Source organism: Aplysia californica, unplaced genomic scaffold (assembly GCF_000002075.1).
Source record: "Aplysia californica isolate F4 #8 unplaced genomic scaffold, AplCal3.0 scaffold00325, whole genome shotgun sequence".
NCBI classification, from domain to species: domain Eukaryota; kingdom Metazoa; phylum Mollusca; class Gastropoda; order Aplysiida; family Aplysiidae; genus Aplysia; species Aplysia californica.
This window is the reverse complement of record NW_004797595.1, coordinates 61388-77305: the sequence shown is the minus strand read 5'-3', so window position 1 is coordinate 77305 and position 15918 is coordinate 61388. Positions and strand designations below refer to the sequence as shown.

Genomic DNA, 15918 nt, shown 5'->3' with positions numbered 1-15918 from the left:
TGCATAGCAGACTACTCGGCCATGTTGGGTCAGCATTGCACCTAGACCAAATGGTTGATGCATCTACCAGGATTTCCGTTGATTTCTTTTGGGGCGAACGAATGGGTCAGCAGGTCTATAAATGTTGTTAGATAGTTGAGAAGAGATCATTAATCATGTAACGCTTTGTGTGGAATAAGAAATAAGAGTACAAATTAAATTCATAATGTAGCGACTTAAAGGCAGAGTTACACGACACCTACGTTCAAAAGTAGTCCAGTTAAACTAAAGTTGTTTTACTATTAATGCGCACATGGGTATATATATTAGGCGTCTGTAAATAAACTTTAATTCGTCTGTGCTTAGTTCACGACCCGATTTTGTGAATCAGATTTTAGGCTATCATTGCACTGTAAAAGATGAATCAAGGGGATCAATATATTGGAATTTGTAATTTTTTGTTGTTGTTTTAAAAAAATTTCTATGAAGTAAATATTTCCAAAATGTAGTGACGTCAAAACAGTGTTAATTAATCGCACCTATTGTGGCGTGTGGAAGCAGTGCATGGCAGTCAAAGCCCCAAGCTCCAGGTAGCTAGTTCATACTGGCTATTTCTGTTTTATCAATTTATTACCATTGCATTTTCAGGAATTGCGAAGGTGCCTTGTTGTATTTCAAGCACAACATAACCTGTCTGCTGCCATGGCGGCTGTTCACTATCAACCGTTTAGTGAAGGAGTTCCTGTGAAGTCTTTTCCTAATGGTGTGGAAGTCAGAACAATGAAGGTTGAAGACAGTGAATTTGCTGGAAGAATTTTGGTGGAAGGTTTTGAGAGCAAATTCATCCATGCAGTTGGAAAAAGAAAGTAAGTAACAAAAGTATGCTCAAAATCAATTCTCTGAGTATTGATTATACTTTTGAAGTACATAAAATCATATGTTGTTAACAATATATGTAACTAGCTAGGCCCCCTTTTGATGAAAGGAATGATCGGTGCTTTAACATCCACTGAAAGTCAATGGCCTACTATATTTACACTCTACTGGAATGGAGCAATAAATCCTGAGAGATGCAAAAAATTAGAAGATTTAGATATAGTGATGTATAGATTGATTCTCTATTCTGCTTTCGTGGTTGTACACTCCAGAATCTCAAAGGTGTAGAAAAAATGTGCACAGCTATTGAACAGAAATCTCACTTGTTTACAATGGCGTTTTAGAAGACAGACTTTCCCAAGATTAGATCTAAACAAAACTAATGAAAAACTGAAAATTAAAATACAGTGACTTCAGGCTCCTCAATAGAACTGTGCACCTTTTAAATGATTCTGAACCACCTTTAATTTTGTCAAATTCCAATGTTAAGTGGTTCCGAAGTTTTAGGCGGCCAGAGTGATGAACTTTCACAAATATGATATGTTTAGATAACTATTACATTGACTATGATCTTTAGTTTGTATTTTTTAATAGTTGGTCGTTGAAACTGAATTTACTTACACATTTCATTACAGTGTGGCAAAATTCAAGGTTTTTGTGTCCACTTTCCATATTTTCTGGCTAACTAACAGATTTGAGATGTTCTCCTGCAGGCAATGAGCGAATAAATGTAGCATTCTTCACCCTTACATGGGACAGGTGTAGGTGTGATGGGGGAAAAACTGTTGAGAGAAGCTTTCAGTGAGGTGAATTGATATTGGTGATAGTTGGGCATTTATAATTTGACTGAGATTGAGAGTCAATGTATTTTTTTTCTTTGCGTTGATCACATCAGTAGGATTTCCCAAAGACTTTACCTCAGTATGCATGATAGCAGAACAGACTCTTGAATTCCAAAAATACTTCAGACCTGCAATAACTTGAAGGAAAGTACTGTGAAATGATAGCTAAGCAAAACTAATGGTATTCTGTTAATTTTAAAGATTTAGACATGCATGGTATTCTTGTCAAGTGCTAATGACATTTTGTTGATTTCTTGTTTATTTGCTCAGTCTATTATCTTTTTTCTTATCGGCTATAATGTTTTGAAGGCCCAGTAGCTTGATAAGGGATCATATGCTCTACATTTTCGTTTTTAGACCACCTACATTGTGTCTAGTAGAGTGTTAGTTGTGGAATTGATTTGTAGTTGTCCTGACTCTTTTTCTCTCCTTCAGGGCCAAATGAAGTTTCTAATTTATTTTATGATAACGGTGATGTGGTAGATTTATGCTAAACTTAGCCTATATTCCTTGTTGATTTTGATGGTATTAACAGGGCTCATCCGATAACTTTTTTTTCCTTAGCATTCTATTTCATCTTACCATGAAAGATAACTTTTCCTTTTCAGCCTTGATAAAGTCATGGAGGCATCGAGTATAGACCACAGAAGTATGGGAAGTATTTACCATCGGATCTTCATTGCCACTGTGGATGGACAGCCTGCTGGACTGATGGAACTGAAGTTTCATGGAGACAAGTAAAGTGAAAAGTTTTTGATGAGTTTACGTTGTAACATGTGTCATTATAGACTTCCAATTGTGTCTCACACACAGATTTTGTAGGGCTTTTTATGTCTCTTTCAGACGATATTGTATGAGTTTAACTCCTTTTTCCGCATTGTAAGGTTGGTTGCAGGAGGAAGCCCAGAATTTAATGTCCATCCTCGATGAGACCAAACCAAGTGAGTGGTGATTATTTAGTCTTGAGACTTAAGTAAACTGAAATCCATATCCGCCTCCTAAAATGACGGAGTCTTAGATTTGTCAAGCTCTCCTAACTGGTAGGAAGAATTGGAAACTTTAAGAGTGATTACTTTTCTCTTGATGTCAGACAAAGTTGAAATAGGTTTTTAAATTTAGATTTTTAATTTCTTGTATGCATTTCATTTATCAGGTCACATGGGGGCAGTTCAGAACCGTACTCGCAACGCCTGGGTTGTTGGGTCATGTGTCGGTGAGATTATTTGTTTTATGGGCTTATTATCTCTTCATCTTTACATTGTCTTCTCATATTCTACCTATACAACATCCTGTATTGAAGTAGTAAAAGAGAACTATTAATAAAGACTGCTAATGTCTTCAATTTGCCTTTATTTTATGCTGAAGGCCTTGAATGCATGATCTGTGGAATTTTTAATCAACAGGTTAGGGGTTCATGTACTTAGTTGTCATCCATGAAAGACTCTCTTGCCAAATGCTTAAATTAAGGTCTTTTTGCATTTGTTTGGGTTCTCAAGCTTATGAGGCTTTTTTTTAAAGGTATTTATAAAAGTTATCTGAAAAGGCTAGCTTTCACCCTATGAAAATCCAAATTGTGTTGCTGGTTGTGTTCAGATGATTTCTGCTCTTGTTATTATTGATAATAATAATAATTGCATTTATTTAGCACAATCCATGCTCTACAACATGCACTATGAGCTTTACAACTATCAATACCCCAGCAGACCCTAGAACACTCAGAAACATTCTTGGCTTTCTGGTTAGCAAATAATGCGAGCAGCGGATTACATGCACCAAAACACTAACAAACTTACAAGATCTTTCACTGTCTATTGTTGGATACCCATTTCCACCTCAGTAAAATGAGGAGAATTCATGTAAAGTGCCATTCCTAAGAAGAACACAACATTGGGCCCCTGATGGAATTCGAACCCATGATCTTCTGGTTGCGAGTCTGAGAGCTTTACTTCAAGGCCATAGGTGCCATGTGTGGATTCTATCTCATTACTACATGTGTATTTAGGTGAAAGACTGATTTATTGCATTGGTGGACAAGTGAATTCTTCTTCTTCTTTTCGTTCATCTTTAAATAGACATCCCAGTCTCTAGTACAAAGGCTGCTGTTCATCGTATGTCCTCCAGGCCCCCATAGAGTTTTGGGTCTCTCAGCATTTGTTTGAGCCAATATTTCTTGCTAAATGCATCAAGCATTGAGTAGGCTTGCAGCAGATGGTTCCCAGTTTGGGTGCGGCTTCTGCATTGACATTGCTCTGAATTTGTTTTCTTGAACTTCTTGTAGAGGTGGTGTTTCGGTCAGTTGTGTCCTGTTCCAAGTCTGGAAAGAGTAGCATGCTCTTGATGGGTGAGGAGGTAGTTGGGGTCAACTTGGTTGTAGTGTGGGTGTTGTTTCTTCCAATTTACTAGTTGCCCCCTCTTGATGATTCTAGTGAATTGGCTCTCAAACTCTCAACCATAGGGTGGGGGGTTTAAGTCCCATCAGGGGCCAGATGTTGTGTCCTTGGAAAAGGTTCTTTACACAAATTTTCCTCACTTCATTCAGGTGAGAAAGGGTTGCCGGCTGTAGATTACAAAAGATCTTGTTAATATGTTAGTGTTTTAGTGCATGTAACCCCTAACTTGCATCATAAGCTTCTCGGAAAGCCCAGAATGCTTCTGAGTATTCACTGAGGTTTTAACAAGTGTAAAGTGCGTAGAGCATGCTGTAGAGAGTGGATTTTATGTGCTATATAAATTTCATTAATATTATTCACTGTCTTGTGGTTCCTTTATTTATTCTGTCTATTCTTCATGGTCATCCCATAGGCTTGGCATTATGCTTGATTCCATGACTGAATCTGTTGGGCAAGGAAGATGCTATGTGGACCACATTGCAGTGGATGCGCGATTTCGAGGAAAAGGACTTGGAAAGGCTTTGTTGGAGACTGCAGATGAAGTAGCTTTAAGAAACAATTGTAATGTAAGTAGCCTCTAATTTAACATAAATATATAGAAGAAAATGTTGCCATAATGTTTCGTTTTTTTCCCTAGTTGAAATCGTCCCACTTGGATTATGTTCATTTTGAGCTTGTTTTTATTCATAGAAGTAGTCACAGTCAAAATTGTCAAAGACGTCCACCTATTGTCGAGGATTAAAGAGGTTGTCTTAGACTGTAGGACGTCTTGGACAGTGTCAGTATAATACAGAAAAATTGCAAGGTGGGAAGTGTTTGTTTGTACAGGTGATTGTCTTGTACAGGTGGCTGTTAGAGCAGGTTCAAATGCGTATGCTTAGGACAAGTTTTGTTTTTACTATTCGCCCATTGAGACTATGAGTCTGAACGACTTCAAGGTCCTTTAGTCCCGAGCTAACACTGTTCCTTTATCTTCAAGGCTGCTTATGACGGCCACCCACCTTCGAGAAATAAAGTGACTGTCTGAGACGGGTGACACAATGTCATTAACATGAAAAAAAAAACCTCTAGGGAGGAAATGGAAAGTTGCCGTTTGTACAGGTGATTGTCTTGTACAGGTGTCTGTTAAAGCAGGTTGGACTTTACTTTCACACAAACTGCTTATAATCGAGTGGAACAGCCTAAGATGATTTTTTTTAGTAGAGGTTTTATGGTGCTCGCAACTGCATAAGGTCATATGAGCGCCAGAAGATTAGAGGTGTTACTGTGGTAATCGCTGGCATAATTGGACATTCTGAGGACATCTCCAGTGGGAATTTTCAGGGACAAATGGTTAAACCTGTGTTTTGGTAATTTGTGAGAAATCATGTTTTATCGCTTATTTATTATTTTCCTAAGCTAATGGAGCACTTCTTGTGCTGATCATGCAGGTGATATATCTGTGGGTGTATGATGGAAATCGAGCCAAGCACTTGTACGAACGCCAGGGATATGTTACTGTTGATACAGGCGGAGGATGTATTGTGAAATGCCTCTTTGGAATGGAGGTAAGCTAGATGTTTTGATTATTTTCAATTGTTTCTCACTCACCATCACTTTGGTTTTCAGAATAAATGTTTTACATTTATCAATACCCTCTTTGTATAGCTTGCTGTCCAAGCATAAAATTACTTCTGTAGACTGTTTCATTTTGATCCTATTTGAATTTGTAGATTTTCTTTTCCATTAAAACTACTTTGCCTATTATAAAAATATGGCCTATTAACAGAACTTTTAAAACAGTTCCTGATTTGATCAACTGTTCAAGTATGAGAAGATGGGGTGTTTTTTTTTACCTAATGTGGGAGCAGTTTGCAACTTTGATATTTGCAACATCAAGCTAGTTTCTCTGTATAAATACAATCTATCAGCCAGTTATTCTATTTTTATCTTTATTATAATCGTCAACACACAAATTATTTTCCTCTTAGAACATTCACTTGCGGGTGGTTGGAAGGTGCCACTTGTAGGTCCTACTTCTTTCCTTGCCCTCTGTTGATTCTGTCTGTCTGTCTGTCTTACTTTTTCCCAACGCGAAATGACCATTGCGGTGTTGATGTGCTTCTCTTTACTCAAACAAACAAACAAGAACATTCACTTAGAAATATACTCTTGTATATTTTTTGCCTTTATCCACAGCCATTTGCCAAGATGGAAAAGAATTTACAAAACTTTTAAAGAGATTGTGTAACTGCCAAGACTTGAGCTGGAAGAGTCATAACGATGGTCTCTATTCCGGAGAAGCTCTCGGTGGATGTTCAGGTTATGAAAGCTGTCCAGCATATGTTCATAGGTGCACCAAAATTATATTCTGCATGAAGTTAATGAAATTTATTCATATTGATATTAATTAACTCTTTCCGGACATTGTGTTTTTGGGGTTTAGATGTAATTAATTTCTGGCTCGATCTAGCTATAAAGGTGATATACAAAATAACTTCATATAAGCATAGCCGTCACTCAAAAGGTAACTTGACATATCAAATTAAAGGAAATTTGAATGAGGATTACATTTAAACTTTAAAAACAAGGATTAATTTTGAACATCAGCGTGCACGACAAGGGTTAGAATGGGTGATAGTGATGAGAAAAATACATTTCGACAGAAAAAAATACACTCACCTAACATTTGTGAAAGTAAATCAGCATAGCTATCCAATCAAATCCAGAGCAAAAGCATAATCCTCACATTTCTGAATGCACAGCTTTTTTTATTTGAAAGCAATATCCCAATTTTTGTTTGAGTTGTAATATTTCTATGGAGTCCGGTTACATCGTTCCGTTGTGTAAAACTGCAATATAATGAATTTACTCGTTTTTCACTAAACTGATGCTTTGACATTGAGAAGCTAGATCTAGATGTTCTCATTTCCCAAATCCATTCTAGTTTTTCTTGTAACAATAATAAGTATTTGTAAATGACTGATTATGTTAAAACGAAACAAGACTGAGGCACCCCATCATTGCCAATAGATCGGCAATACGTCTGCAAGGGGTACAGACTTCTGCCAATATATTGGTGATACATCTGGAAAGAGTTAAAAAAATGTTTTGGGAATGAGTAACATTTGTACTTATTTGAGGTCAGGGTCATTTGTGGTGGCATATAGTAGTTTCCGCCGAAACACACATCGTTCAAAGGCACACCTGGCTGAAGCACACGCTTCGGTCAAATGACAGGATTTTTGCTATATAATTTAGTCGTACAAATGCACGGTCACTTCTTCTAAATGCATGCTTCGATCTGCAAAACACACTGACAGGTAAAGCTTGAAAAAGAGAAATGTTTGCAACAACCTAGACAATGTGCATAATGATAACAAAGACAAGTCTAGACAACCACATATTTGACAAGGCTGCTCCTTGTGCAGCACAATGAAAGTGATGGATAGCATTGTCCCATTATTGTCCCATTCTACTACTCTACTGTTCACGTACACATAGGGTTGGGGGAGTGATGTCTTTGGGGGTGACTGAAATGTCTTTTGATTGGTCACTTGAAATGTGTTCTAAGAAATGGTTTCTCTTTGGTGGTAAGATGACTGTAATGTTTAGTTTGGCCTATGATGTACAATAATCGTGGATGCTGAAAAACAGTAGATCTGCCAACAGAATTAATGATTTATTCAAGTGATCAGTTGCGCTTGAAGAACTTATAACGTACTTGTTCAATAAATCATTACTGAAAAGTGTTTCACAATGTCTAATGTCATCCAAGCATTTACCAAGTTGCAATAGTCAGGAGCAAAGCTGAGAATTTTCAACTCAAATGTGAAGTCAGTCTTGTTGTATGGATGTGAGACGTGGAACACATCTCAGACTTGCATAAAGAGGATCCAGGTTTTCTTGAACAAGTGTCTGAGGAACCTACTTAGGATCAGATGGACAGACAGGATCACCAACGGGGAAGTATTAAGAAGAACGAGACAGAGCCCAGTCAGAGATGAGATGGGAAGAAGGTGTTGGCGGTGCATTGGACACATTTTCAGTCAGTAGGTCAAGCAGCTGCATAACAAGGAAAGTGCTAGATTGGAGCCCACAGGGTAAAAGATCAAGGGGAAGACCACTAGGAACCTGGAGAAGAGTCACGGAAATGGATGTACAGAAAAGTGGGTAGACATGGGGTGACATCAAGCGACTAGCCCAGGATAGGGAAAGGTAGAAAGTGTTTGTTCGTGGCCTATATCCTGATCCATGGTGAGAAAGGCAAGGATGATGGATGATGAATAGTCGGGAATAGTTGCTTGGAAAGCTACGTGGCAGAGGTCTCTTCCCCATGACCATCAACAACAGTTTCTTCCTATCTGTTCTCATATGTAGTGTACCGTGAGTCGGTCTTTCTGCTTTTTTCCACCACTCATCCATCAACGCCTTTGTAGTCATAACCACTATTGGTGATTCCTTTACAAAACGGTCAAATTTCATGGCGTTATCAGTGAAAGCAACCCCCCACTCCCTGAGGGAGGTCACTAAAATATCAAGGAAATGAGATGGTTTGAACAGGTTTTCTTAAACACACACTCCGTGTAAACGCAAGCACCGTGCATTTAGACGGAGGATACTGTATTAGATTTTTCACAGGTAATGCTTGGTTAGGCTTAGGTCGATACTCTTTGATTGTGATTATTGTGTGCAGACTATTTCATTAACTGAATAATTAATTAGGTATATATATATATATATATATATTATATATATATATATATATATATATAGGGAAAGAATGGAGTTTTTATTGTTGTTTGTTGCACCAATATTGCATCATACTACGGTGGCAGTACAATATTTACATTATATTATGTTTTTGAAAAATTTATAATCAGACAATCTTTCAACTGTTAAGTTTTTAATTCTTATCAGTTTTGTATACTCTGAGAGCCTTTATGTGGAAATTCAACAGTGTAGCTGCCCCTAAAAATCTAGGTAAAATGAAGCTGTTTGTTATCATTGTCATATACAGACATCTGTCTTTCAACTTTTTTGAAAGCCTGGGAAAGTGAAACCTCCATCATCTAATTTCTCTTTTAAAAATGCATAATGACTTTTGGACACCTGTTTAAGCTTTTGAGTTGGGGGGGGGGGGGTTTGGTAAATGTTTTACGGGGGGCTCTCAACTGCATAAGGTCATATGAGGGCACATTAAGTATTTTCAGTTTAGTAGGAATTAATTTTGAATTTTGCTTGGGTGGTGGCCGAAGCCTACTCTTATTTATTTTACGACCACCAAGGGTTCATCAACATGCGCAACTTGCTCATAGGATCTCCGATATTTTTTTGTCCTCATACGAAAAGGCTAGGCGTTGGATCTTACCTACCCTAAGATCAGCGGTATGGCTGAAAGACAGCAGAAAGGATCCAGGGAGTTGTAGTAGAAAGGCAGCAGAAAGAGTCAGTAGCCAAGCAGAGGGAAGGGGGGATGGGGGCAGAAAGTGGAGATGACAGAACATGGTCGGAGAACAGGCAAGGAGGTGGAAGGAGAAAATTATTTTTAGAGAAGAAAATTTTCCATAGCTCTCAGGTTTTGAACCCGGGACCTATTGAATAAGAGGCACACACCATACCTCTTGACCACGAGAGCCCCCCTTGAGTTGTTAATGCTTCTGATTCTTTCATCTATATGTTATACTCATTTTACTTGCGCGCCTTTGAGATGTTTTACAGTATTTTATATTTGATCAGGGATGGATCTCGTGACAGACCCGTGATTAAGAATGTTGATGTGAATTGATATATAAATATATTATTTTCTAGTGTTTGCTGTTGTTGCTTGTTTTACTTCTGTTGTGAAATCAGACGAAATTCTTTTTCATCTGGTGGTACCATCTGTTCCACTTTGTTGTTACCAGGTTGATTTTAAAATGGTCCAATATTTCCTGTTACTTTTTACCCATAACGATTGTGTGATAAAAGTGAATATATGTCATAGGTTTTAGCTAAGCTGGTATTAATGCTGTAATTCTGACAACATCTAGAAGAGAATAAATTGTGTCAATGGAAGGTTGAAGGTGGTTCATGCAGTGGCTATATGGTGGTCTGGTCAGTTAACAGCAGTGGTCTTCACCCCCTTACTTGGGTGTATGGTGATGAGAGGGACGCGGCTGGTATGTTTTCTAAATGTTCAAAGAATATTGAATTTCTAAAGCTTGTATGATATTGTTTGTTATGTTGTGATAATGTTCAATGCATTTTCCTATTGTTTTAAGTGTCCTTTAACCCTCTAAGTGTCGCTAACAAATAGCCTGTAGTGTCAAGGGAAGTTATATGATTTCACCACATGTGTCATGACACGATGGAATCAGGCGCTTGTCAATTTTTGGCATTTGTCCTGCTTTTGATTAAAAAAATACCCGTCTGTCTTGAAAAGAAGTAGAGTTATTTGCGTTTAAAGGAGGTTGGGGTCGCCTGGTAGCAGAGGTAAATTTAACTAGAAAATGACCGCCAAAATTTGGAAACTACCGCAGCTTGAAAGTCCTTGGAAACTGCAAATGTTCATTTTTTGTGCCTTTGATTAACAGTTTTCAGTAAATTCCATACTCAAATGTGTTTTAAATGGACATAAAAGGTGTTGAGCCCGAAGGAAAAAAAATCAATAAAAAGTGCTCAACGGGCAGAAAAAAATGCCGTTTTCTTAGATTTCATTATTTTGACGAGCGCCTGATCTCATGATGATGCCTCTCATATTATGTTGAAAAATGCTTGAGAACAGGCAAATCAAGCGAGAAAGACCATAAACTTATATATTTTCTGAAAGTGAAATGTAAATAGAATGTAGAGCTCATTTATGAGGGAGTTAAAATGTTTGTGATATAATAAAAAAGGGGAGAAATTAACTGATAATGATATAGCGACTTAAATTACTGCCAGTTAAATCGGCCGCGACATCACAGAAGGAAGGTTAAGGCCGATTTAATCATCCGTCGACACTAGGAGGGTAAATTTTTAAGTATCCAATATGTAAGGTCTGTTATTTTGTGATGATAATCATTCTATTTCCTATGATTTAAAAAAAAAGGTTCAATTTATTGTCCCATTTTTGGGCTACCACTTGTCTAGTTTTCTGTGCCTATGTACTCAGGTAAAAGCAAAAGTTGACCAGTACCAAGCTTATTTTGGACTGTTTTTGTTATTACAAAAAAAATACAGGATTTTATTCAATGGTCACTCATCTATGCATATTATACTTTGACTTAATATTTTCCTACAATTTTTTCACCAGAATACTTCAAGTCTCTTTTTTTCTATTTACTATTTATTATTCTGAGTGCCTCTGTACTGTATCTACTCTTTGAGTGAATTCTCAGCTTGTGTTTGCAATTTATATTTGATGATTTTGCTTTTCATTGAAAAATTAATACTGAAATCTCTTAATTGTATTTCTCATGCCCCTTACCTCTGCTTTTGTTATTTTTCTCTTCTGTTGACTTTTCATGTCCCAGTCTGAGCTTCAGTGTGCTTGTTTTTTATATATTACATCTTCAAAACATACATTCATCTTTCCATCCTTCCATCTATCCCTCCATCCATTAGGGGTCTGTCTGTCTGTCTGTCTGTCGTGTCTTTATGCCTGTTTGATCTTTTATTTAATTTGAAATTTAAAGGATTGTATTCTTCAATCCAGCTGTAACTCGTAAACTCAATGGGCATTCATGAATCTCTGAATTACAGTCTATGTCGCTCATTATGAAATTGGCAGGTCGTGTAAATCTTTTCGTTATGTCATGTACAAATTTCACTGTGTACATGTTTTTTTTTTTAGTAAGTGTTTTACGGCGCTCACAACTGCATAAGGTCATTTGAGCGCGCGGGACACACCTAATATTTTCAGTTGGTTGGGAATTTTGAATTTTGCCCGGGTAGCGGCCGAAGCCTACTCTTATCGATTTTAGACCACCAAGGGATCTTTAATGTGTGCAACGAGCCCTCCGAGATTTTTCGCCCTTGTCCGAGAAGGCTAGGTGTAGATCTTTCCTACCAGAAGATCAGGGGTGTGGCAGAAAGACAACAGTAAGGAGGAGCCAAGGAGTAGCAGTAGAAAGGCTGCAGAAAGAGTCAGGAGCCCAGAGAGGGGGCAAAGGAGGTGAGGGGGTGGGGGCAGAAAGTGGAAATGAAAGCAGACAACAGAACATTGCTAGAGAGCAGGAAAGGAGGTGAAAGGAGACAATTTTAGAGAAGAACATTTTTCGGTCACTACCAGGATTCGAAACCGGGACCTTTGAATGAGAGGCCAACACCTTAACCTCTAGGCCACGAGAGCCTCCGTACATGTTTTGAACACAAAGAGATACATGTATCAGAAAAAAATTGGGACCTGAAAATCTGTCCGCAGTGTGCTTATTTTGCTATCTGCGTGTTTGCTATGTGTGGGTTAGACTGTATATTGACTTTAAACATATATCTGAAATGGATGGTGACAAACTTATAATGTACACATTGTATCATGTATTATGATGTATTTGTTTGTCTGGGGATGCATGAAAGTAAAAGCTGAAGGGTTCAGAGTTAAAGCATAAGAAACTCAGGATATTTTCCATTTGGCTTTCAATTTTGACTGGAATTTCCAGATTTTCTGAAATCATAATTCAATGCCGGCTTGAAATAATGTGTAAAGAATCTTTGGTTATGTAAATACCATCAAACCTGCTCCAATGGCCACTTTTTCCTAGACAATCGCATGTACAGGGAACCATGTCGCACTTTCCCCCTTGCATTTTCAAATTATTTTTTTACATTGTTCAAGATGTCTGCATAAAAGACAACCACTATTGTTTTCAACGATCGGTAGCCTTTTTGGACAATTTGGACTGCAATGAGACTTGTTTTAGACAGGCTCCTATTGTTATTGAGCCCCTGTGAATGGGTATTTTTGTACTGTCAAACTTCTGTGTATCACCAAAGATAGTACAAGACAAGATGGGCCACTTCTCTCTTTGAGCCAATTAAAAAAGTGTCCTCAAAATTTGGTGGCGCCCTCTTCACAAAAGCGCACTCTTTGCGAACAGAGTTACCCTACTTGAGTTTTAAAAAATCAAAGTGAAACTAGCAAGTTTTGGGATAAATTTCGGAAGAACGCTTTTTAAAAATGGTTACGCTGACAAAAAACCTCTGCCGGAGGAAAAGGAGATGGTTTTCTTCTTTTAATTTGACTTTAGAATGAAGGGCGAGAGGTCATTAAAATAAAATAAAAACTAATACTCCGCACTGAACGTACCCGAACTGCTGATGAACAGCAGTCGATCTGCGCACGCAAGGAGGTGCTATTCCTATTCTTCTTCTGGAAAAACGAAAGAGAGCTTCAAAACAGACTGCAGCACCATCTGAAGCAAAGAGCATACTTCCTGCGGACACTTTTTTGGCTGAGTGGCTCATCTTGTTATTTACTATCTTTGGTATCACCAAATTTCAGGCCTTTTTGTAGTGTTTGTTTAATGTTGGATTGAAATGTTCAGGTGGGCGAGGTTGGCACACATATTATTTGTGTACGAGGGAAGAAGGTGGTGTTACGATACTCACGCAGAGAGAGAGAGAGAAAGGTGGCACATTGCAAGGCTCAACCATGTTTTTGTTTGTTTCTAACTATATTCTCCTTTGATTTTTTTGTGACTTTTTAAATTCTATGAGTGGTCATCAGTAACATTCTGTCCTCTATATATATTATATAAATTTGCTTTTTCATACTTTATGTTGACTTTTAAAAAATCATATATTTTTTTTGGTCATTGTGCACTCTTCGAATGAAATCCAGGAAGTTGTGATATACCACAGGTATGTCCTTTCTTTTTTTTCTTCTTTTCTTCTTGTCTGTCTGCCTTACTTTTTCCATGCACTAATGATCCTTATTGTGTCAATGTGCATCTCTTTACCCAAAACCTGTGGTTGACATGTACTTGATTTTTAAGTAAATTTTGAGGTCTTTTTTATTGTTATTATACTAAAGTCTTAAAAAAATATTATTTGAAAGAACATGGAGCTAGTAGTGAATTACTAAGCATTCGTAACTTAACTTTATTTTTATTACTATTCCAAGAGAGGAGGTATTGATTTTACTTCTTGATCTTGCATTTTATTTTTTATGGCTGTATACATTTGTTAGAACAATAAAATATCTTTATTCGGCTCAACCTGACTTCATTTCTACTGACTAAGTAGTCTATGAAATTGATGACGGTTAATCACATATATCGCAAATATACAGTGGTCTCTGCCTCAGATTGCTCTGCATAAGAACCTGGTCTGCCTTAGAGCCCATGTTTTCTGTGTGATGGATTTTTTTTCCCTCTATGAGGCATCGTGGTGAAATTGAGTGCTCATCAAAATTTTTAAAAATCAAAGAAACTAGCTTTTTTTTGGCCATTGGGTTATTTAAATTAAATTTTCATTTTTGGTCTCACACCTTTTATATACATATATGTATATTTTAAATCACATTTCGATATGGATTTTTAAAAAAAAATGTTGATCATGACACAAAAAATGTAAATTTGCAGTTTCTAATGACACAAAGGCTGTGATCATTTTCGAGCTAATTTTATCTATGACACCAGGCGACCCCCACTTTCTTCAATCGCAAATATCTTGACTTCTACCTTTGAAAGATGGTTTTTTTTTTTAAAGCAAGACAAATAACAAGCTGGTGATACCAATAACTCAATATGCTAAAAAATTTATGAGTACCTGGTTCCACCTTGTTGTGACACACCAATAGTTTCCAACCTAAGAACCCTTTCTAAAAGCAGAAATTCTCTTAAAAGTAAGAGCCTGGACAATAAATTTTTCAAAGCGTCCTGTTATACCTCACTGTGCTGAAACTGGTAATGCATGGTCATTTCTAATTAATGAAGATGTAGAAAACGCGTAGATACAGAAACCCTGGAGAATTGGAGTGGCAGCGGATTTACTAGCGGATGTCTTAATCTTCATACAACATGCACACTTCCACAAAAAGCTCTAGGCACTTTCTTGAGCTCGCTGATTGGGTCAGTCATGAAGTGGTTTTTGATTGGTTCCATGTCTTGTTCCTCTCTCACATAGGCGAAGAGTCTGATTATAAATAATCTTACTAAAGCTGGGGGCACTTGGTAAGTTCAGATAGTATCCATGCTGAACGACAGAATGGATAGCCCTGATTTTAATTTCAGACTGGGGTTCTTGCAATTACGTCGTTTTGTGGAGTTTTCAAGACTCTCAACCCATTTGGCTTGGTCTTATTAGAGACTGATTTTAAATTTGGAGGTCCTGCTTCTTAAACAACCTATAAACTTTATTAACTTACCGCTACTGGTCCCATCAATAGTCATTCTTTCACTTTCCTATCACAGTTTTGTAACTTGTTTCGGTTTTATAGTTTCAATATGCTGTCAAATCACTAGCACATGACAAATGTAGTACCGGCGTCTGTGATGTTGCGGGTGGGCTCTTCTCTGTTACGTGCAGGAAACCTGAGTGGGGAGAAAAATTTAACAGAGTTTTTCGGTCTTTCTGCTGGTAAGTTATATCCCTCTCAGCCTGGGTTGGCCCTGACAGGCAGGGTTAGAAGCCAGCCTACTAAATTATCTACATTGTATTGACGGGGGTGTAAAAACACCTATTATCATCATCATCCAGTGCCTGATCTGCGTCAGACATCAGCGATCATGGTTTTCCATTCATTCCTTTGCTCGGATGCTCTCACAAAAGCTACTTTTCCCTGATCTTTCCCTGTTACCCATTTGTTTAGGTTCCCTAAGTGTGTTGTTCTGGGTCTACCCCTGCCTCGCTTGCCCTCAATTTTTATAGTGAGAGCTAGATGTTCAAGA

At 37.6% G+C, this 15918-nt stretch overlaps 1 protein-coding gene across 1 annotated transcript in view; it reads left to right on the top strand.

Annotated features, from left to right (window-relative positions):
• The window catches only part of LOC101855882, a gene marked incomplete at its 5' end in the record, with an annotated part of 17804 nt that extends 11075 nt beyond the window's left edge, over window positions 1–6729 (top strand). The window contains 6 exon segments of the mRNA XM_005102440.3: window positions 628–845; window positions 2306–2434; window positions 2851–2910; window positions 4500–4653; window positions 5518–5634; window positions 6266–6729. Of these exon segments, the coding sequence (XP_005102497.1) occupies window positions 682–845; window positions 2306–2434; window positions 2851–2910; window positions 4500–4653; window positions 5518–5634; window positions 6266–6304 (663 nt within the window). The 3' untranslated portion in view covers window positions 6305–6729.
• Between the last annotated feature and the right edge of the window lie 9189 nt (window positions 6730–15918).